The sequence below is a fragment of the Marmota flaviventris genome, chromosome 10 (genome assembly GCF_047511675.1).
Source record: "Marmota flaviventris isolate mMarFla1 chromosome 10, mMarFla1.hap1, whole genome shotgun sequence".
NCBI lineage: Eukaryota > Metazoa > Chordata > Mammalia > Rodentia > Sciuridae > Marmota > Marmota flaviventris.
Window position 1 is genome coordinate 90,731,667 of NC_092507.1, and position 23,879 is coordinate 90,755,545.

At 35.1% G+C, this 23,879-nt stretch overlaps 2 protein-coding genes across 5 annotated transcripts in view; both read left to right on the forward strand.

The window, feature by feature from the left end:
• Positions 1–22,379, forward strand: part of Rnpc3 (RNA binding region (RNP1, RRM) containing 3) — a 36,541-nt gene extending 14,162 nt beyond the window's left edge. Inside the window, exons 10-16 of one of the 4 annotated variants that reach the window (XR_011708891.1) lie at positions 1,802–1,963; positions 3,034–3,128; positions 3,214–3,272; positions 5,630–5,762; positions 6,305–6,376; positions 8,968–9,043; positions 21,105–22,379. Coding sequence is in view for 3 of the 4 variants with exons in the window: in XM_027925186.2 (XP_027780987.1) it covers positions 1,802–1,963; positions 3,034–3,128; positions 3,214–3,272; positions 5,630–5,762; positions 6,305–6,364 (509 nt within the window). In the remaining variant the exon portion in view is untranslated. Of the gene's footprint in view, positions 1–1,801; positions 1,964–3,033; positions 3,129–3,213; positions 3,273–5,629; positions 5,763–6,304; positions 6,377–7,418; positions 9,170–21,104 lie in introns of those variants that run through there. The other 3 variants (XM_071618098.1, XM_027925186.2, XM_027925185.2) reach the window with 3 other exon arrangements.
• The window catches only part of LOC114098916 (pancreatic alpha-amylase), a 49,392-nt gene continuing 34,480 nt past the window's right edge, over positions 8,968–23,879 (forward strand). The window contains exon 1 of the mRNA XM_071618099.1: positions 8,968–9,043. The gene's annotated coding sequence lies outside the window, so the exon portion shown is untranslated. The remainder of the gene's footprint in view (positions 9,044–23,879) is intronic.

The window sequence follows — 23,879 nt, forward strand, 5'->3', positions numbered from 1 at the left end:
AAGCCACTCATCTCATAACAGCCAAGAAGCAAAAAGAAAGTGTCATAGACCAGTGTTCCATAAGTCCTGTCAAGAGCAAGCCCCTGATGAGGAGACTACTTCCCACTAATCCCCAATCCTTACGTTTCCACCATCTCCTAATATTGCCATGGGCTGATCAAGCCTTTACCACATAGTCTTTTAAGATCAGTGTAGATCCAAACTATAGCAGTCAGTACATGTAAACACATTTTTCTTTTATTCTTGTTTTTGAACATGAATATGAATAAAATATGCACATCATATTTTACAGTGTTCATCTTTCACTCAGTGACTTATTGAAAGTTATATAGCAGACTCTGGACAAAGACATTTTCTCTTGTGTTTTAGAATTTACAGTCTAGCGGAGATAACTTACTATATCAGAGCATAAAAATATGTACCATACTTTTTCATGACTGTGTAATAGAACATAGTGTAGTAATATCAGTCATTATTTAATCATACAATATTATGAGTTTTCTAATCTTTACTGTTACAGAAAACACTAAAATATACATCTTTTTTACTTATATATTTGAATACTTCTGTGACTATGGGGTAGAATTCTAGTAGGTATTAGAGACATAGTGAGTGAAAATCTCTAGTGAATTTTAATTCCTGTCTGATGGTTAGTGAGAATGCATTGATTTTTTTGGGGTAGCTTTATTTTTGTTTTTTTCAATATTTTTATTTTTTGTTTTGTAAGTTCATCTTATTAAGTCACTCATTAACATAAAAATTTATTAATCTGTTTTTTCTTTACTAGGATATGAAAATTGTACATATTTATGTGGTACAATTTTCTTAGGTTTAATTTGCTCAAAGACTTATACATGTACAAAAAGGGAGCAGTCATTCTACATCATTGGCAAAGCAGAAAAATTAATAGTAGAAGCATTTTAGAGATTTTAGGTTTTCTTTTTTAGGTAGTATTAACTAGAATGTTTCTAGTGAATGTTTAACCCTGTCTTTCTAAACATTTTTCCCCTATGCCAGATTAATTATTGTTGATGCTAAAATTCATATTTTATTAATGAAATCCAGTATGTTGATAACTAAAGTAAAAAGTTTTTAGTATTTTTTAATTTCCTTAATTTGAATGAGTAATTTTTAAATTTTGGGTTTCTTCTTAAAGAATCAAGATTATAATTATCTTTTTTTCTTTGTAGTGTGGGGAGGTTAATGGAAGGACATACCTTGTTATGGTGTTTATTTCAGCATAGTTTACTTATCCTAATCTTATAATTGTTGAAAAGATTGAGGTTGTTTCACAATGTTCTGATGTAACAATATAATCTTCGTAACTATTATATAACACTGAGTGACTATCTTAGCAGAATTATGTAATTTATTTAATTGCAAATTTCTTTTTGTTCCTACAGTTATTAATATTTCACACTGTCTACCCAGTGAACGTTTCATCAGATGCCCCTTTGGCACCTCAGACTGAATACGTTGAAACTAAATTTATTTTTTCCTCTTTGCAGAACCTCTATGTAGCAATACAAAGCAATAGTTTAGCTGCTTAGCTCTTGTCTATGGGTGTTTTCATATTACAATAACAAAATTAAATAGTCATGATAGAAACCATATGACCTACAAAGCCTAAAATATTTACTATTTGGACCTATTTTCCTATGTCTATTCTAGAACATTGAGAAACACCAAAAAAATTCAGTGATGCCAAAAATATTTGTTAAATTAAAATAGGGAACAGAAACTTGAAAACTGTATTGAAAAGAGAGATAGTTAATGGCTAATATTAATGTTGAACTCTTAGAATTACCTGCTACTGAAGTTGATGCATCCAGTATAGGATTTGGGAAAATCTTCCCCAAACCTAATCTGAACATCACAGAAGAAACTAAAGAAGACTCTGATGAAATGCCCTCAGAATGTATTTCTAGAAGGGAGTTGGAAAAGGGCAGAATTTCCAAAGAAGGTAATATTATGAAATAAACCAGTTTATATTCCATTTCACAGTTCTTTAACTACACAGAAACAAAACAAATCCATTTATATCAAGAAACATAACTTAAAGCATAAACATCAGTTTCTATCTGATTAATGTTTGTTATCTCTTTTGGGTTTTAAACCCCATACTTCATAGGTAAATTTCCTTTCCATACTGTTTCCTGCTTACATTCATTTGGGAAAAATATTTCTTTTCATTCCTAAAACTTTTTTATATGGCATGTAAAACAAATAATTATATCCACAAGTCTGGAGTTATGTGTTACAAATATAGAACTGTTAATTGATAATTTATTTTTCTCTGTTGTGGATTTAACATACTATATCTGAGATGCATACAAAGCAACTCTAAAACAATGTTGATGATTAAAAATGCATATTTTAGGATTTTATATTCTCACGTAATAGTTTTTCACTTTTAAAAGATTTTTTACTGTTTAGTTCATTTCAGAAAAATATAAGGTTTTTTGGACTGTTTGTAACATGTAATTTTTTTTCCACAATAATGAGAGATAGACTTCCAGCTAGTATTTTTGCATATAACTTCTAGTTATGAAGAACAGATTGCTTAGTAAACTTGGGGAACTATAAAGGGAATCTGAAATACATTTGTCCAAAATACACGATTGTTATTTTGTAGTACTTCATAATTATTTTTGAATATGGAAGTGGCTGGTGGTTTGGAAAATTTATTTTAATCAAAATGTTATACAAACAATATCAGATATGCTTTACTCTTTAATAAAGTAACTCATCTTAGGACCTTTAATAGTAAATATTTTATTAAACAGATTTTAGTTATTGTAGATGTCAGAGATTTTTCAAAACAATACTTAAATTTTTTCCTTATAATCATTTCAGATTTTTAATTTGTATTATATACCCATCAGTAATATTGCTACTAATATCTATGGCTTTAACATTTTCATAAAGCCTATTTTACCTGTTTAATAGTTATTTGCATGTTATAAGTTTCTTTGAAAAATTGGTAAAAATATTTTAATTTTATATCTTTGTTTTGTCTTGTCTTTAAATAAGAAATGGAAACACTTTCAGTTTTCAGAAGTTATGAACCTGGCGAACCAAACTGTAGAATATATGTAAAGAATTTAGCTAAACATGTTCAAGAAAAGGTAAGTTGAACTTACAAATCGATTTTGTTATTTTACATTTTCCCCACTGGCTTCCTTATTTATTTCTTTCTTATTGAATTTCCAGGATCTTAAATTTATTTTTGGGCGCTTTGTTGACTTTTCATCAGAGACACAACGAATCATGTAAGTAGCAATCATAACCTCAAGTTATGTTTTGGTTTTTCTATGTTGTAAATTTAACACTTTTTGTTATGCCACCATTTTCCTTTTAAAGATAAAGATTGAATGAATATATTGGTGTATTTTCTTTCACAAGTAACCTTTTAGACATCTATTATAGGAATTGACAAACTTCTTTAAATGGACAAACAGGAAAAAATACAATGTTTTTATTTTATTGCAGGCCATGTTGTCTGTAGCTAATCATTTTTGTAGTCCTAGCTTCAAAATAGCTGTGATACATAAACAAATATTTATGGCTTTATTCAGGTATATCTTTACTTATAGGAATGGACTTTTGGTAAATTCTGCTCCTGTACCCTGCTCTAAAGCACACGTGTTCAGGCTTTAATATACCGCACAATAATCACCTGAAGATTGTGGTGAAGCAGTTTCTTGGGCCCATCTCCAGAGAGTCTGGTTTTCTAGAGTGTAATAAGACTCATGAGTTTGCATTTCTCAAAAGCTTTTGGGTGATATGAAGCTACTGGTCCAAAGAGGACACTTTGAAAAATATTATTTTAGTGGTTTATCCAAGAATATACAGTAACCAGGAAAGTTTTTTTAAGAATTTGTACTCTGGCAAGAAAGTTCTCATCTTTTAATTGAACTGTATTAGTCAAAGCTAGCAATTCTGTGAAAGTAGAAAAAAGGGATGTGATTCATTATTACTATAAAGCTAATATTTGGAGTTATAATTTCATTTTTTAAAATTTTGTACTAGTTAATTTCAAAGTAAAGATTCTTTGTCATATAAATAAAAAGTAGAATGAAGTAGAAAATGAGAAATGTTTGAGTGGAGTTAAAATAACAAGTTAGTTTTGTTTTAACTTTCAGTCAAAAAAGTACTTTATAAGTCTTATCTGACCTGCGTGTCTTTTTCAATAGATATACAGAGATAAGACCACATCTTAACATGCTCCATCTGTATTCATTAGTGGCAGATGTCTCATCAGGATATCAAGTTTATTTTTCTGGCCATGCAAAATGCTGTTCTTTGTTGTTGTCAATAGGACGTGATTGTACAGGGGGAAAAAATTATATATGCATTCATATAAGTATGTTTGTGTATATATGTAAACATTATTTTCAGTATTGTCTATAATCAGAATTTGAACTGAAAATATATTTCTATGTTGAGAAAACTGTAGGTAGCAAAATAGTATATTGTTTCCCATGAGACTGACCATGTGATTAAAAAAGGTCAGTGCATTTTTTTTAATTGATACCTTTACATGTTAGTATTCTTTTCCCATCCAGTACACCATATCTTAGTGGAAAACTATACTCTCATTTTTCTAAGTAGTTTTGGAGTATAGATTTCTCTCAGAAATGTTGAAAAAATGAGTATGTTGTAGAATAATAGAAAACTGTACTAGGAATAAACTCTGTGATTTGAGCCATCTACTTTTCAAAGTCTTCTCTCTAGGTATCACTTTAAAATGATAGTTTTGACTAGAAAATAATCAAGGTCTTTTTCTATCCTGATACTATAATTTCTTTCCCTTTTTTTTCCTCTTATTAGTTCTTTTTTAGTTATACATGGCAGTAGGATCCATTTTGCTATAATTTTACAAGCATGGAATATATCTTATTATGATTAGGACCCCATTCTTATGGATGTACACCATAGTGAGATTCACTATGGTATGTTCGTATATGTACATAAGAAAATTATTTCAGATTTATTTCACAGTCTTCCCTTTTCTTGCATGCCCTCCTTTCCCTTCATTTCACTTCATCTAATCTACTGAATATCTATTCTTCCCCTCTCCCTGCATTATAATTTCTTATAGTAATAATAATAATATAATAAATTACTCAGTTGCTTATATTTGGTTCCTATTAATCTTCTGTCCTTGGTCGTATGGTTTATTTTTTGTTTATTTGTTGTTGTCACTTTGAGCAGAAAGTATTGAATTGATTGCAAGAAACTTTTTGAAAATAGGGATATATGTGGCAAACCTAAGTAATAGAAACATACCTAGCATGCACAGGACTCTGAGTTTAATCTCCAAAACAATAACAACCAAAAACTGTGTGTGCTTTTACTGTTACTTTATAACTTTTAAATAACCAAAATATATGTGTAAGAGTTAAAATATAGAGATTCACACATCATGAAATTTGTATTACCTACTTGTAGAAAAATAGAATACAAAATAGAATTTTAGAAAGCCTGACTAATGTGTTAATCAGAGAGTATAGTCATTTTTATTTTAAAATAGCAACTTTTGAATTGTTGAACACATTCTTATTCATTGCATCAAAATAATTTTACATTCTTTGAAGCAAAACTACTTTTCTTCCTTGACTTCTAGGTTTGATATACGCCTGATGAAAGAAGGTCGCATGAAAGGACAAGCTTTCATTGGACTTCCAAATGAAAAAGCAGCAGCAAAAGCCTTAAAGGAAGCAAATGGATATGTTCTTTTTGGAAAACCCATGGTGGTTGTATCCTTTAAATCAATCTATTTCAAAACTATGTAATTTTGGGGAAAAGAGTATAACTGAAATTAATTCTATGTTACCCTTTAAAAAGCTCATCTGGCATTCTACCTTGAAATATGCAGTTACAGTTAAACTTTCTTAGCTGAGTCAGGTGATGATTCTATTTAGACTTTTATTGCATGAGGTTATTAAATTTCAGCCAAGTTTACTTAGTATTTCACTTACACAGCTCAAAAGTACATCTTCTTACTAAGCCTTACAAAGGGTATCTGGAAATACATTTGGAGTCACAAAAACATTATTCATTATACCATTATTATTCTCTTGTATTATTATTCATATTTTTGCTTGATAATTTTAATATCCAGACTATATCATTGGTTAATCATCTTTTAGTCATTAATGTATAAAGGTAGAAAGTCCAGGTATAAAAACTAATGATACTAAAGGAAAGGCTAATTTTTATTCCCCTCCCCCCACGATGATTATGTAGAAAAAAAATTACTTTCATTTTTGTGAAGGAAACCTTAATTTTAAAATATTAGCAGTTTGCTCGATCTGCTAGACCCAAACAAGATACAAAAGAAGGGAAAAGAAAGTGTTAAATATTAACAAAGGTAAGTGTGGAGAAAACATAAAAAGACAAGACTTTCTATACAAGCAAAATTAAAGAAGTGTAAAAGCCTGATAGAATAATAATTATAATACCTCTTAAGAATTTTAAGGAAATTTCTGTGTATACAGTTGATTCCAGAAAACGTCAGAATTATTGACTGCAGAATAAAGTTCATTTGTATGTAAAAATTAAGTTTGGAGAAAGAATAAAGTATATGTCTATTAGTATTTATTTATAAAGAAGCGTGTTTTAACCTTTAAAATGTTAAATCCCTTAGAGAGCTTGGTAAAACAGTCTGCTAGGCTTCTCCCTCCCTACCAAGAATTTCATATTCAGGAAAACTGATGTGGGTGACAAGTTGTCCTAGTTTTCCTGTGACTGAGGGATTTCTCAGTATATACTACCTTCAGTGCTAAAAAGATCCGGCATGCCAGAACAAGCTGGTTACTCTGGGTGGCACCTGGTAATTTATGTAGCGTGTTCCCTCGTAATAGTAAGGCAACTTGGTCCAGAGCCCACACTTAGAAACTGACAGGAAACAGTTAAAGCAAGATTTTCCAACTCTTAAAATTCTGCAGTGCTGAGAATATACAATTAATTATTAATATAAAATGTTAAAAAAATTTTGTGGAATTAATTTTTTTTCCTCTGGATCAAGCAATTTTAATATTATGATTAGAAATAATAAATTGGGCATTATATATTCTAAAGTTTGTTACTTAAGAAATAAGCAGAAGTAAATTACTTTTTTAAAAAAAAAATTTTTCTCCCTTTTTAAACTGGAAGGACATGAAATAAATTGGTCAAAATTACTGGGTCTAGCTGAAAAAATGCTAAATAAGAAAAATTTGCAGTGTTTAGTCTATCTGAGATGCCTTGGATATTTGAATTTTGTTTCAAAGTATCTATACTATTGTAACCAGAAGTCAAGTATCTTAGGGGAAAATTGAATAATTTCAGTATGTTTTAAAGTCATTTATTTGTAAATCTAATGCTGAAAAAATAAGAAAAAAATTAAACTGCATTCTGCTGTTCTTCTTTAGAAGCATTCCTGCGTAAATACTGCTGTAATACTGTCATGCAAAGTGTATCCTTTCTTGTTGTATCCTTTTTGGGGCAGTGTTTTTTGGTTTTTTCCTAGAGATATTTTTTCCCTTTCCTATCCACTGATCCAGATTAAGTAGTCATTTTTCTATACTTTTATTCAAGTGAACTATTTCTAAAATTATTTCTATAGCTTGAGCAGGTTTGTTGTTGAATTTTCTATGCTTTCATTTACGTTGTATAGTTTTGCCAAGGAAAGTTAGTGAATCAGGTCAACTTAGAGAATGTATGCATTTGTTTTAACAGAGAATGTGGTCTTTCTTCTATTTATGTATTTCCTAAATCTAATTCAGTAACATGCTTTTTATTTTATGATACACCTGGTTTAGGTGTTCTGTATAACATGCTCTCCAATTTGAATGGGAATTTTTTTTAATGTACATATATTGAAATAACTGGATTTCTGTATAAATGCCAAATAGGAGTAGCGCATCTCACATATGAAGTCTTCTTTTTGAAATCTTTTTTGACAGAGAGCAGTAGAAGTTTCTTCTCCCTGTTTCTTTTCCTAAACAAACAAAAAATAATAATAAGGAAAGAGAAAAAACATAATGTTGACTTAGGGTAGTTCAGTAAGTGAAAAGAAATGATCCTGGTAGAAATATAAGAACATAGATTTCCAGACCAGTTGGTGTCCAAAATCCACTGGAACACAGTGGTTCTCAAATTTGGCTGCACATTGGAACACCGTGGGAACTTTAAAAAAAATTATATATTTATATTTATATATGTGTGTGTGTGTGTGTGTGTGTGTGTGTGTGTGTATATATATATATATATGTATATATATCTTTAAAAAGGGGGAAAAATAACCTTAAATATATATTGATATCTAGTTCCTTCCCTCCCACAGAGTTTAGATTTAATTGGTTTGGGGCGTACCATGGGCGTTGAAATTTTTCAAACCTTTCTAATGTGCAGTCAAAGTGGAAAGCCACCAAAGAAGGGTTTTTATGCATAAAGATTCCTAGACTATGTGAAACAACACTGATGAATTAGAACCTCTGAGAATGAGGCCCAATAACCAAATTTGAAAAGGTTTCCTTAGTAATTTTAAGGACTGTCCTATTGGGATACTACTTTATTAGAGTAAATGGTTGGCCACCTATTACCAACTTTGTCATCCAACCTTTTATAAACAGGAAAATAAAGGGGTAGAATCTCTGCATCTCTTTGTGGGAAACTTTGCTATTATACATACTATGAAAACTACTCAAAATTTTGTTAAGAACCATTATAACCCTAAGAGTTCAAAAAGTTCATATATAACTGAAATTACAATTTTTTTGATATGCACAATTAAAATGCTTTGTTTTCTAATGTTATAAATCAGTTTCTGGGAAACATGTTTATTTGCATAAAAATTTTGTTGTACTGACATGATTCACTAATTTTCTAAGTAAAAATGTTTTAGCTTTTAGTTATTTTTGAACTAATAGATTATTTTATAATCATGATTATTTTTAATGTGCTTTTCTGATATTTTAGGTTCCTTTTGAATTCCATATCTTTCAAGTGCTTTCCAACTTTGATGAGAAGAAATTGACCATCTGGCTATGGAACTGTGCGTAACAGCTTTGAAAGTATATTTAAAAATTAAATCTATATGCATTTAGATCAGATTATTGAAGATATATAATGTGTTTTAATGATTTCTCTCATATAATAAATTATTTTCTTTCCAATAAAATATTGCTTGTATTTTTAATTATGTTAGTTTATATATCTAGAAAAGTATAAATCATATGAATTTCTCACTAAGATAATTTAATAGTAAATTTTAAGTATTCTTTTATGATTATGTATATTACCATTTTCATTCTTGATACAGTGCACTTTTTCTACAATAATCTTAATTCTTATAATTATTCTAGTAGGTTTCTTTGGTAGTGGGAAATTTGTTCCAGTTTAGGGATTTTGTACCCTTGTCTTAAGTTGAAATTTCATTTTTATACCCCTGAATCTCTTACCTACTAGAACATCATTCACCTGTGAAAATGTTTCCCATGTGGATTTATTCTATTCCCCTTAGTAAAATTAGTTCCGGGGATATATAAGTGGGAAAATTTGATTTCTTTTTTTTTTTTTTAATTTTTTATTGTGGGTTGTTCAAAACATTACAAATTTCTTGACATATCATATTCCACACTTTGATTCAAGTGGGTTATGAACTCCCACCTTCACCCCATACCCAGATTGCAGAATCACATCAGTTACACATCCATTGATTTACAAATTGCCATACTAGTGTCTGTTGTGCTCCGCTGCCTTTCCCGTCCTCCACCCTCCCCCCTCCCCACCTCTCCCCTCCCCTCCCCTCCTCTCTCTCTACCTCCTCCACTGTATAACCCTGAGGGTCTCCTTCCATTACCATGCAATTTCCCTTCTCTCTCCCTTTCCCTCCCACCTCTCATCCCTGTTAAATGTTAATCTTCTTCTCCTGCTCTTCGTCCCTACTCTGTTCTTAGTTACTCTCCTTATATCAAAGAAGACATTTGGCATTTGTTTTTTAGGGATTGGCTAGCTTCACTTAGCATAATCTGCTCTAATGCCATCCATTTCCCTGTAAATTCTATGATTTTGTCATTTTTTAATGCAGAGTAATACTCCATTGTGTATAAATGCCACATTTTTTTTATCCATTCGTCTATTGAAGGGCATCTAGGTTGGTTCCACAGTCTTGCTATTGTGAACTGTGCTGCTATGAACATCGATGTAGCAGTGTCCCTGTAGCATGCCCTTTTTAGGTCTTTAGGGAATAGACCAAGAAGGGGAATAGCTGGGTCAAATGGTGGCTCCATTCCCAACTTTCCAAGAAATCTCCATACTGCTTTCCAAATTGGCTGCACCGATCTGCAGTCCCACCAGCAATGTACAAGTGTACCCTTTTCCCCACATCCTCGCCAGCACTTGTTGTTGTTTGACTTCTTAATGGCTGCCAATCTTACTGGAGTGAGATGGTATCTTAGGGTGGTTTTGATTTGCATTTCTCTGACAGCTAGAGATGTTGAACATTTTTTCATGTACTTGTTGATTGACTGTATGTCCTCCCCTGAGAAGTGTCTGTTCAGGTCCTTGGCCCATTTGTTGATTGGGTTGTTTGTTCTCTTATTGTCTAATTTTTTGAGTTCTTTGTATACTCTGGATATTAGGGCTCTATCTGAAGTGTGAGGAGTAAAGATTTGTTCCCAGGGTGTAGGCTCCCTATTTACGTCTCTTATTGTTTCTTTTGCTGAGAAAAAACTTTTTAGTTTGATTAAGTCCCATTTGTTGATTCTAGTTATTAACTTTTGTGCTATGGGTGTCCTATTGAGGAATTTGGAGCCCGACCCCACCGACTGTAGATTGTAGCCAACTTTTTCTTCTATTAGACGGCGCGTCTCTGATTTGATATCAAGCTCCTTGATCCATTTTGAATTCACTTTTGTGCATGGCGAGAGAAAGGGATTCAGTTTCATTTTGTTGCATATGGATTTCCAGTTTTCCCAGCACCATTTGTTGAAGATGCTATCCTTCCTCCATTGCATGTTTTTAGCCCCTTTATCAAATATAAGAAAGTTGTAGTTTTGTGGATTGGTTTCTGTGTCCTCTATTCTGTACCATTGGTCCACCCGTCTGTTTTGGTACCAGTACCATGCTGTTTTTGTTACTATTGATCTGTAGTATAGTTTGAAGTCTGGTATCGCTATACCGCCTGATTCACACTTCCTGCTTAGCATTGTTTTTGCTATTCTGGGTCTTTTATTTTTCCATATGAATTTCATGATTGCTTTCTCTATTTCTACAAGAAATGCCGTTGGGATTTTGATTGGCATTGCATTAAACCTATAGAGAACTTTTGGTAATATCGCCATTTTGATGATGTTAGTTCTGCCTATCCATGAACAGGGTATATTTTTCCATCTTCTAAGATCTTCTTCTATTTCTCTCTTTAAGGTTCTGTAGTTTTCATTGTATAAGTCTTTCACCTCTTTTGTTAGGTTGATTCCCAAGTATTTTATTTTTTTTGAAGATATTTTGAATGGAGTGGTTGTCCTCATTTCCATTTCAGAGGATTTGTCGCTGATATACAGGAATGCCTTTGATTTATGCGTGTTGATTTTATATCCTGCCACTTTGCTGAATTCATTTATTAGCTCTAATAGTTTCTTTGTAGAGCCTTTTGGGTCTGCTAGGTATAGAATCATATCATCTGCAAATAGTGATAATTTAAGTTCTTCTTTTCCTATTTTTATGCCTTTAATTTCTTTCGTCTGTCTAATTGCTCTGGCCAGTGTTTCGAGAACTATGTTGAACAGAAGTGGAGAGAGAGGGCATCCCTGTCTTGTTCCAGATTTTAGAGGGAATGCCTTCAGTTTTTCTCCATTCAGAATGATGCTAGCCTGAGGCTTAGCATAGATTGCTTTTACAATATTGAGGTATATTCCTGTTATCCCTAGTTTTTCTAGAGCTTTGAACATAAAGGGATGCTGTACTTTGTCGAATGCTTTTTCCGCATCTATCGAGATGATCATATGGTTCTTATTTTTAAGTCTATTGATGTGGTGAATAACATTTATTGATTTCCGTATATTGAACCAGCCTTGCATCCCAGGGATGAATCCTACTTGATCATGGTGTACAATTTTTTTGATATGTTTTTGTATCCGATTCGCCAGAATTTTATTGAGGATTTTTGCATCTAGGTTCATTAGAGATATTGGTCTGTAGTTTTCTTTCTTTGAAGTGTCTTTGTCTGGTTTAGGTATCAGGGTGATGTTGGCCTCATAGAATGAATTTGGAAGTTCTCCCTCCTTTTCTATTTCTTGAAGTAGCTTGAAAAGTATTGGTATTAGTTCTTCTTTAAAGGTTTTGTAAAATTCTGCTGTATACCCATCTGGACCTGGGCTTTTCTTAGTTGGTAGTCTTTTTATGGTTTCTTCTATTTCCTCAATTGATATTGGTCTGTTTAGGTTTTCTATATCCTCCTGACTCAATCTGGGCAGATCATATGACTTAAGAAATTTATCTATGCCTTCACTATCTTCTAATTTGTTGGAGTATAAGGATTCAAAATAGTTTTTGATTATCTTCTGTATTTCTGAAGTGTCTGTTGTGATATTGCCTTTTTCATCCTGTATGCTAGTAATTTGAGTTCTCTCTCTTCTTCTCTTCGCTAGCATGGCTAAGGGTCTGTCGATTTTGTTTATTTTTTCAAAGAACCAACTTTTAGTTTTGTCAATTTTTTCAATTGTTTCTTTTGTTTCAATTTCATTAATTTCAGCTCTGATTTTAATTATTTCTTGCCTTCTACTTCTTTTGCTGTTGTTTTGCTCTTCTTTTTCAAGGATTTTGAGATGAAGTATGAGATCATTTATTTGTTGGTTTTTTCTTTTTTTAAGGAATGAACTCCAAGCAATGAATTTTCCTCTTAGAACTGCTTTCAATGTATCCCATAGATTCCGATATGTTGTGTCTGTGTTTTCATTAATCTCTAAGAATTTTTTAATTTCCTCCTTGATGTCTTCTATAACCCATTGATCATTCAGTAACCTATTGTTCATTCTCCAAGTGATGTATGCTTTTTCCTTCCTTCTTTTATCGTTGATTTTCAGTTTCATTCCATTATGATCAGATAAGATGCATGGTATTATCTCTACTCCTTTATATTGTCTAAGAGTTGCCCTGTGACATAATATATGATCTATTTTTGAGAAGGATCCATGTGCTGCTGAGAAAAAAGTGTAACTGCTTGATGTTGGGTGGTATACTCTATATATGTCAATTAGGTCTAGGTTATTAATAGTGTTATTGAGTTCTATAGTTTCCTTATTCAACTTTTGTTTGGAAGATCTGTCCAGTGGCGAGAGAGGTGTGTTGAAGTCTCCCATGAATATGGTATGGTGGTCTATTAGACTCTTGAACTTGAGAAGAGTTTGTTTGACGAACATAGCTGCACCATTGTTTGGGGCATAAATATTTATGATTGTTATGTCTTGTTGTATGGTTCCCTTAAGCAGTATGTAGTGTCCCTCTTTATCTCTTTTGATTAACTTTGGCTTGAAATCTATTTTATTTGATATGAGTATGGACACTCCTGCTTGTTTCCGAAGTCCATATGAGTGATATGATTTTTCCCAACCTTTCACCTTCAGCCTATGTATGTCTTTTCCTATCAAATGCGTCTCCTGTAGGCAGCATATTGTTGGGTCTTGTTTTGTGATCCATTCTACTAGCCTGTGTCTCTTAATTGGTGAGTTTAAGCCATTGACATTTAGGGTTATTATTGAGATATGTGTTGTTCTTCCAGCCATATTTGTTTATTTCTGTTACTAAACATGGTTTGTTTTCCTCTTTGATTATTCCCCCCCCCTTTATTGTCCTACCTCCCACTGTTGGTTTTCATTGTTATTTTCCATTTCCTCTTCCTGTAATGCTTTGGCGATGATGTTTTGAAGAGATGGTTTTCTAGCTGCGAATTCTTTAAACTTTTGTTTATCGTGGAAGGTTTTAATTTCATCTTCCATCCTGAAGCTTAATTTCGCTGGATACACAATTCTTGGTTGGAACCCATTTTCTTTCAGTGTTTGAAATATGTTATTCCAGGATCTTCTAGCTTTCAGAGTCTGTGTTGAGAGATCAGGTGTTATCCTGATTGGCTTACCCCTAAATGTAATCTGCTTCCTTTCTCTTGTAGCTTTTAAAATTCTCTCCTTATTCTGTATGTTGGGCATCTTCATTATAATGTGTCTAGGTGTGGATCTCTTATGATTTTGCACTTTCGGCGTCCTGTAGGCTTCTAGGATTTGGGATTCTGTCTCATTCTTCAAGTCTGGGAAGTTTTCTTGTATTATTTCATTGAATAGACTTCTCATTCCTTTGGTTTGGAGCTCTGTACCTTCCTGTATCCCAATGACTCTTAAGTTTGGTCTCTTAATGTTATCCCATATTTCTTGGATGTTCTGCTCATGGTTCCTTAACAGTCTTGCTGAGCTGTCTATGTTCTTTTCCAGTTGAAATACTTTGTCTTCATTGTCTGATGTTCTATCTTCTAAGTGTTCTACTCTGCTGGTAGTATTCTCCATTGAGTTTTTAAGTTGGTTTATTGCTTCCTGCATTTCTAGGATTTCTGTTTGTTTGTTTTTTATAACCTCTATCTCCCTGTATAGTTGATCCTTTGCTTCCTGGATTTGTTTGCGTAATTCGTTGTCGAAGTGATCTTTCATTGTCTGATTTTGCTGTTTAATGTCTTCCTTGATACTCCAGATCATTTGAAGCATGTATATCCTGAATTCTTTATCTGACATTCCATCTGCTGCAGCTGTTACCTCTTCTAAAGTTGCGTTGACCTGCATTGCTTGTGGTCCTTTCTTTCCTTGTCTTTTCATACTGCTTGCGTATCTTTCCTGCAGGTGCGGGCGGCGGCTCTGCTCTCTCCTTATTCCAATTGGGGTTTCGTGGCTACCACGCCGGCAGGTCACTGGGCCTGTTCTGGGAGCTGGCGGCGGCTCTGTTCTGCCCCTGCTCCGATTGGGGTGACGAGTGTACCACGCCGGCAGGCCACCGGGCCTGATCCGCCGGTCGGTTGCAGGTTTGCCTACCCTGCAGGCGCGGGAGGCGGCTCTACTCTGCCCCTACTCCAAATGGGGTGACGTGTCTGTCGTACCGGCAGGCCACTGGGCCTGTCCCGCTGGTCGGTCGCAGATCTGCCCACCTTTCGGGCACGGGTGGAGGCTCTGCTCTGCCCCTACTCCAATTGGGGTGTCGTGACTACCCCGCCTGCAGGACGCTGGGCCTGTTCCTGGCACGGGCGGCGACTCTGCTCTGCCACTACTCCAATTAGGGTGGTGTTTGTACCATGCCGGCAGGCTCCTGGGCCTGATCCGCCGGTCTGTTGTAGGTCTGCCTACCTTGGAGGCGCGGGCGGCGGATCTGCCCTGCCCCTCCTACCACGCCTGCGGACCCCTGGGCCTGATCTACAGGTTGGTCACAGGTCTGCTCGCCCTGCGGACACGGGTGGCGGTTCCGCTCCGCCCCCACTCCAATTGGGGTCACGTGACCACCACACCGGCAGGGCCTGATCCGGGCGTGGCAGAAGGATCTGCTCTGCCCCTACTCCAGTTGGGGTGATGTGTGTACCACACTGGCAAGCCACTGGGCCTGACCCGCCAGGCTGTCACAGGTCTGTTTACCTTGCCCGCGCGAACGACGGCTCTGCCCTGCCCCTCCTACCACGCCCATGTACCACTGGGTCGCGGGTCTGCCCACCTTGCGGTTGCGGGTGGCGGCTCCGCTCCGCCCCCTCTCCAATTGGGGTCACGCGGTCACCACGCTGGCGAGTCGCTGGGCCTGCTCTGGGCGCTGGCGGCGGCCCGGCTCCTCCCCTCTGGCTCGAGGACAAATTGAGGAGACTCGGGTGACTGTGCCTCACCCCCCCTACCAGGAGACCAACTGCTTATGTCACCGCTGGTATTGATGAAGTTCTCTCCTCCGCCGCTTTCTGCTGACATCAGATCTCTGCCATGTTGGTATCCTATGCGAATGGCAGCATTTCGTTCCCCTTGCCAGGCAACCAAAGCAACGGGTGAGTCCTGACCGGCCCTCAGCAGGACCCGGACCAAGAAGCAATTTCCGCGGGCTCCTAGCCCCGGGCCAGGGAAGTTCCGGGAGCCGGAACTCGGCCGCTCCGTGCTCTGTGTAAGCTCCTATAAGTGTAAGCTCCAAGAAGCAGTCCCGCGGGCTCAGTTCCGGGAGCCGGAATTCGGCTGCTTAGTGCTTGGTGTATGCTCTGATAGGCGCAGGGTCCAAGAAGCAGCCTCCGCAGGCTCCGCAGCCCTGGGCCAGGGCGGTTCCGGGACGGTTCCGGGAGCCGGAACTCGGCCGCCCCGCGCTCGGTGTTCGCTCCGATAGGATCAGGTTCTAAGAAGCACCCAGGCGCTGAACCCTAGCAATCTGTCTGCAAGCCGCAGGCGAATTGCAGCCTGAAATTACCTGATCTATGGCTGAATGAGCTGCGGTCAGTCGAAAACGGGTGGTGACGTCAGTTTACCAACATGGTGGCTGCTGGCCTCCTCTGTGGTCTGACCGGCGTGGAGAACCGAGATGGACCGCTTCCTTCCCCCGTCTGGAACCCAGAATTCAGCCCTGAGTACGGTGCTTGCGCGGCTGGTAGAAACTGCAGCGCTGTAACCCTGCGTCTCTATCCCAGTGCGCTCTGCAGACTTTAGCCACGGGGCGATTTGCTGAATAAGCAGTGTTACCCTCCGTGCAACAAACCTCTCGCGTTTGAGTCCCCGTAGCCGATCCTCGTGCGATGGAAATCCTTCCTCCAGGTTCCGGAGCACCCCACTATTGCTGGAAATTTCTAACAAAATATCCTTTAGCCGTCCTGACTTGTCATACTCCCACACAGTGAAGCAGCACACGGGGACAATGCACTCCCCTCGCCGCCATCTTCCTTCCTCTGATTTCTTTTTTTTAAAGTTTACTTGTTCTACTTATAATCTGTGAGTATGTGATAACCTTCAAATTAGAGTCACTGCCAACAGATCTTCTGTAAAACTGTAAAAAAACAGGCATACAGATAATGTAATAGCAGTAGAGAAGAAGACATTATACAGGTCTATATGTTTGTAGTTTGGTAGATAGTACAAACATGAAAGTTTTGTTTTTTCTCAGTAAAATAGGAAGTGACATTATAGAGAACAGAGACAGAGTCATGAATAATTGAGGAAAGGAAGAAGGTGGTTAAAATAACAAGGAAAATGGAAGGATAAATATACTCTTGGGATGACTGGCTAGGTAGTACATAAAATACTTAAGTGTCTTTAAAGTTTCTGGTTGTTAATTTAAGTGAGATTAGTCAACATGTTTTGAGTTTTTCTCCAGTTAATTTCCACATGGGTGCCATCTCTATGCATAGGCTCAGAGTTGAATTTGATGAAAATTGAGATTTTTAAAGGTAAATATGACAAATTTGGAGGAAAGCAAAAGTATTGATATTCAAGAGATTGATTATAATGAGTCACAATGAAAGTATTCTGGTTAAGGAGTAAAGTAAGAGAAAGTTGAGATGTGGTAGAAAATGGTATAGCCAATTGTAAATTGCAGTATAGTTGTAGATGTGTTAAATTTTCTTACTAGTAGTAGGAACTAGAAATTTGGTTGTTTGAAATAAGAACAGGGTGACTAAAATTGAAAATATCAGTGCAGTGATTAATGACTGAAGTTCTAGGATGTGAAGATGGGAATAGGATGAGGCCAAATAATGGAAAGAGATGAATTTAAGAAATTAATAAGAAAAGTTTGAAAGTATTATGTAAGTGGATTTTGAAATTGTCAAGAATTATGACAAGAGCCAAGGAGTAAATTATCCTTAGAGCATATAAATGTCAAATATGTAAGAAACAATAATTTAAAAACTTTAAAACTCTTGAGTCCCTATCCTGCAATACTGACAGGGAATTAAATAATAAACTATTTGACTTTACTGAGATATAATGGTTTTATGAGGATGGGTTTTAAATTGAAATCTTATATCTATGACTTGACTTTTAGCCTAACTTGACTTTTTTTCCTCATTTTCCATGGGGATAATAGTATCTACTTTAAGGTTGTAAAGACAATTTGGTGAACATAAATACTGAATACAAGTCTGATATATGCTATTCAAGTATTATGTTAGCTCTCATGGTAGTGGTTTTCAGCTGTATTAATTTCTTTAACATTTCTGATACAATAATTTTGGAAGGAAAAATGTATTAAGCTTACAATTCTGAAGGTCCAAGAATATGCCACTGACCTTTTAACTCTCAGGGTTCCAAGGTGTATGGCATCACAGAGGCAGGAGTGCATGGTGAGAAGAGATCACATAGTGAAACAGGAAAATCAAGAGAGTGGGAAGGGGCTAGTCTTGCTCTTTTGCAGGAACCCCTTTCTTGGGAATTAACTGGGTTCCCACAAGAACTATTAAATCTTGGCTGAGGGTGATGTCCCTAATGACCCCAGTCATTAGGGTTACTAGGCTGGTACAAGGTTCCACTTTTACAGTTTTCTCCATTTCAAAACTGCCACACTGAGGAACAAGCTGCCAACGTTTATACCCTTGGAGGACAAGCTGAAACTGCCATACTATAGTATCAGCTCATCTCATTTCTGAGTTGTGTGAATATTCTTAAGTGTTATAAAACCTCAGTCATTCTTCCATTTTAATTATCACTTAGATGCCCAACACTTCCACTGGTTTCTTGCCTCACTTGGAGGATGATGCTATTTAACAAATTTAGGAACTTAAATATTGAGGATTTAAGTATCATACAAATATACCCTACCTATTCTCACTTCATAAATAGAGCATATGGCCCAAGTGTCGAATTTGAAAGATTTCTAGAAATTGTTCAGAAACTTTTTTTCCCCTTCTGGATAGAAATAGACCTAGATGTGTTAACCATAATCCTGTCAGTAATCTAATGATAGTTCCTGGTCATTCCTGAGTCCAAAAAAGGAGTTATCATGGTATTGAGAAAGTACTGATAATATAATTTGAGCCTATTTAGTTCCCTGTTTCTTTTTCTTCTTACTAGAGGATTTGGCATGTAACTGGCAGTGTATAGGTCAAATACATTACAGCTGAGGGTGAAAAGTGAAATTTTATCTAAAGGAAATTTCATCTAAAGGAAGAAGCATCGTACTACAAAATCAAGTGGGAAACTAGGTATTAGGCAGCTGAAAACAAAAGTATTACTGCAATGTAAGATATGTAAAATTTATTCTTATGGTTTTCCATTTGTGCCTCCATCCAAGGCTGGACTAGTGTGAGGTGAATGTGACACCAAGGGTATAATATATAAGGAGGCAGTTTCTCTCAGAATGGCACAAATACCCTTCACCCAGTCCTATTCATGATTGTGCCTTTTGTATTGATAACATGAACAGAAACAGCATAATCAATCCTTATTAGGTAAATCACCAAAGGGCAATAGTTTTCAAGTTGCTGTTTTAGATTCTATTTAGAAAATACTGTTGTGCAAATGAGACTCCTTCAGAATCAAGTCCAAAATATTCTTTCAAAGAAGGAAAGGGAAGAAGTCAGTACCTATGAAGCATTTAACACTCAAATGGTATTTTGCTTAATGGTGATAGTAGTTATTTTATCTTTATTCCACTTCCCTTTGTAGTAGAAAGTTCTTCATGTCTCATCTGTAAGAATAACATATACATTACATCAATTGTCTTTACTAATACATATAAAAATGGTAACTTCATTGGGATTATTCAGAAGAAATGAGAGCCAATCATATGTGTCAGTAACACAAAAGGTAGAACTGATGGTTCTTAAGGGAAATAGAGAATTTCCACTTCAAGTACTTTACTGTATATCCTACCCTGAGATTTCATGCAAAGTAGAGAGGTACAGTATTCACATGAAAGTCATGAGGGTACAGGGAGCAAGACAATTTATAAGCTTTAAAGCAACATGGAAAGTGATAGGATATTGACAGAAATTTAAAATATTAATGATTAATATACAAAGACCTGAGAGGCAATTATATCTATTTTTAAAACGTATCAATTAAAAATGAGAAAAGGGGTATTTGACTCTAAAAGAACAATTCTAAAATAATTGTATCTTTTTAAAATTATGAGGGAGCACTTATGGTCCTTATGTGCTGAAATCTTTGAAAAATCTAAAAATTCAAGAAGAAAATATGAGCAATTGTATGAAACTTTTCAGAGCTTAGAAAGATTGGTATACAAAATACTGCTTTACATTTTTCTTGGGAACATAAGTAAACATTACAAAAACGTTCATGGAATTCATAGTACCAACTGTGTGAGGTAATAGTTTCTTCTGTGGAAGGAAAAGATGAAAAAAATTCTATGGTTTGTGGACAACTGTGTGTGTGTGTGTGTGTGTGTGTGTGTGTGTGTGTGTGTGTATGTATATGTGTATTATGTTATTTAAAGATGTGTGTGTGTCTGTACATGTCTATTATATTACTTAAAGAAATTTTTGGCAAAATATCAACTTCCATTAAATCTGAGTCATGGGAAATGGGGCCTCTTTTTTTTTTTTTTTAATAGCCTTTCTGTATATTAGTGTTTCACAACTTAAACAAAAATAAAATAATCAAATGCCTATAAACCAGTGTTTCTCAACCATTTTTTCCCCTATATTGGCTTTGCGCCCAGGGAACATGTTTTAGATTTTTTTTTCAATCCTAATCACCTTCTGCAGTATTTTAAAGCCACACTATACTGTATATCTGTTTATGTGTCCATATGGATACAGAGTAAGATTTTTCTCCCTTCCCTGCCCCTGGAACCAAATTATATACCACATTAAGACACATGATCCTGTTCAATAAAACATTTTAAAAATTAAGACCTTAAGAAATCATAGAGTGAATTCTGTAACCGTAGCTGATTTAAACTAGACATCAATAATAGAAAAAAAGTACATTGCTAATAACATGGGTTTAAATGGACTATTCAAGAGAAATTAGGAAATATTTGAATAACTGAGTAAAAATAAAAATACAATATCAAAATTTGTGAGCTATAACTAAAGGAGTATTTAAAAAGAAAATCACAAGTTGATTTAATTTTTCTTTTCTTTTTTTTTTTTTTTTTTTTTTTGGTTGCAGGCATTGAACTCAGGGGCACTCACTGTAAGGCACATCCCCAGTCCTATTTTGTATTTTATTTATAGAGGCAGGGTCTCACTGAGTTTTTCTTAGTACCTCGCTTTTGCTGAGGCCGGCTTTGAACTTGTGATCCTGTGCTTCAGCCTCCTGAGCTGCTTGGATTACAGGCATGTGCTACCACGTCCAGCTCAGTTTTTCTTTTTAAGAAACTAAAAATGGAAGACTAAATTAAACCCCCAGAGCAAGTAGAAGGAAAAAAAATAATTAAAACGAAACTTGAATCAGTAAACTTAAGCATGAAACAGAAAGAGAAATAAATTGTGCAAATAATAGCTAATTCCAGTAAATGACCAGAGAAATTGAAATAGTTATTGCCAGGCTACCAAGAAAAGATGAATGACAAATGTCGAGAGTAAAAGGTTATCATTGATGAGGGCTATCATTAAATCCCCAAATTCTAAGAAGGTACAAATGGAATATTTTGAACAATTTATCTCCACAAATTTGATGAAAAGAACAATTTCATGAAGATCACAAACTGCTGCCTATTTAAAAAGTAGGTTATCTGAATCCTATATATGTTTAAGAAATTTACTTAGTAGATAAGTTTTCACATAAGGAAAACTCAATAGTTTTCCCATATTGTTTCACTGGTGAATTCTGCCAAACAATAAAGGAAGAAAGTACAGTACTAATCCAGCATATAAGACCATTCAAGAAAACTATAAATTACTACTTTTCATGAATATGAAAAAAATCATTTTGTCAAGTGTGATTTATTTTGGGAAATACTGACTATTTGAGCCTTTGAAAATCATTGTAATCAAGTATAACAATAAAGAAAAAGCATGTGATCATCTTAATTAGTGAAGAAGAGATGGTATTTGACAAGATTAAATATCTACTTATAACAAAAACTCAGGAAACCAGGAATGATACAGACCCTTAAACTACCAGTGTCTATAGAACCTATCTTCATTTTGATGGTGAAATATTGAATAATGAAAGTCTTTCTCCTAAAGTTGTAAAGAAGGAAAGGAGGTACAAACTCTAGATTCCTGTTCAGCCTCTCACTAGCAGTATGGCCAGTGAAATGAAAAAAGAAGAAAGTATAAAAATTAAGAATGAAATAAAGTTGTTCTTAGAGATGGCATGATTTGGATGTAGCAAATACCTAAAAATTAGCAAAATGGCTCCTACAAACAATAAGTGAGTTAAGGTGTATGTGAAAAATCAATTGTACTGTATATTTTCAATAAACAACCAGAAATTTAATTTCCTTTTCAATATTACTTCTCATGATGCCAAATCTAAGAAAGAATTGGGTGTATATCACTGAAATATGTGCTAGGCCTGAATGTTGGAAAATCTTTGCCAATTTTTTATGGAAAGATGTATACCCTAGCTGGGTAAGAAGATTTGTTAAGATGTCCACTCTTCCCCCACTTGGTTCATTCTCTTTAAAAAAATCCCTGCAGAATATTTTGTTGATGTTGCCAGGTTAACTCAGATTTGTTTGGTTTAAAGCAACAGAACTAGCAGAACCACCAGGTTTGAAAACACAGACAAAACCGGATGGCTTATATTACAAATCCAAAACTTATTTTAAAGATACTCAAGATAGTGTGGTATTGACAAAATAAAAGACACATAAATCATTGAAACAAAAGATCAGCAATGGGCTCACACACGGCCAATTAAATTTTGACAAAGGGAGAAACCAATTCAGTGGAGAAAAGATAGTTCTTTTCAATATTTAAGAGAAAAATCTGACACCTGTATGAAATAATAAGGAAGACCTCAACACATTTCTCTCACTTTAGGTCTATGGATCATAGACCTAAATGTAAAATGTAAACTCTGAAGTCCCTGTGACCATAGTTCAGCAAGGAATTCTTACATACAACACCAAATATTGGATCAGTTATTTTTAAATGACAAAAGATACAGAGGATTTCATCAAATAAAAATAGTTTGCTTTTCAAAAGACAATAAAATTTTAAAAAGCCAGAGCTTAGAGACTGGGGTTGTGAGGCGCTGGGTTTGATCCTCAGCATCATATATGAATAAATAGAAAGTAAAGGTATTGTATCCATCTACAAGTATATATATATATATATATGTGTGTGTGTGTGTGTGTTTATATATATAAACACACATATAACGTTTTTTTAAAAAGTCAGGGCCTGGGAGAAAATTTTTACAAACCATGTATTTGATGAAGATTATATCCAGAATATAAAAAGAAATCTCAAAACTAATAAGATATCTCACACACATCCTCAAAATGGTCAATGGGCTGGAACTGTGGCTCAGTGGTTGAGTGCTTGCCTAGCAAGTGTGAGGCACTGGATTCAATCCTTGGCACCACATAAAAATAAATAAAGGTATTTTTAAAAAATGGGCAATTAATTTGAACAGGCACTTCGCCCACGATTTACAAATGGCAAATAATTATGTGAAACATTACTCAACATCATTCGACTATAAACGAATGTAAAATATAGCTACAATAACACCAACACACTTAGAATAGCCTGAAAAATTCTAATAATAGCAAGAATTATCAAGAATGTAGTACAACTATAACTAAGCTTGTAGTCATGCAAAATGGATAGATAGCCACATTGCAAAACACTTTGAGGGGCAATTTCTTATAAAGTTAAACATCAATGTGACTCAATTAGAGAAGTATCCAAGAAAAGCTGCTCACACAAAAATGTATATGTGAGTGCAGTGCTTTTATTCATCTATTCATCTTTCACAATGGAAACC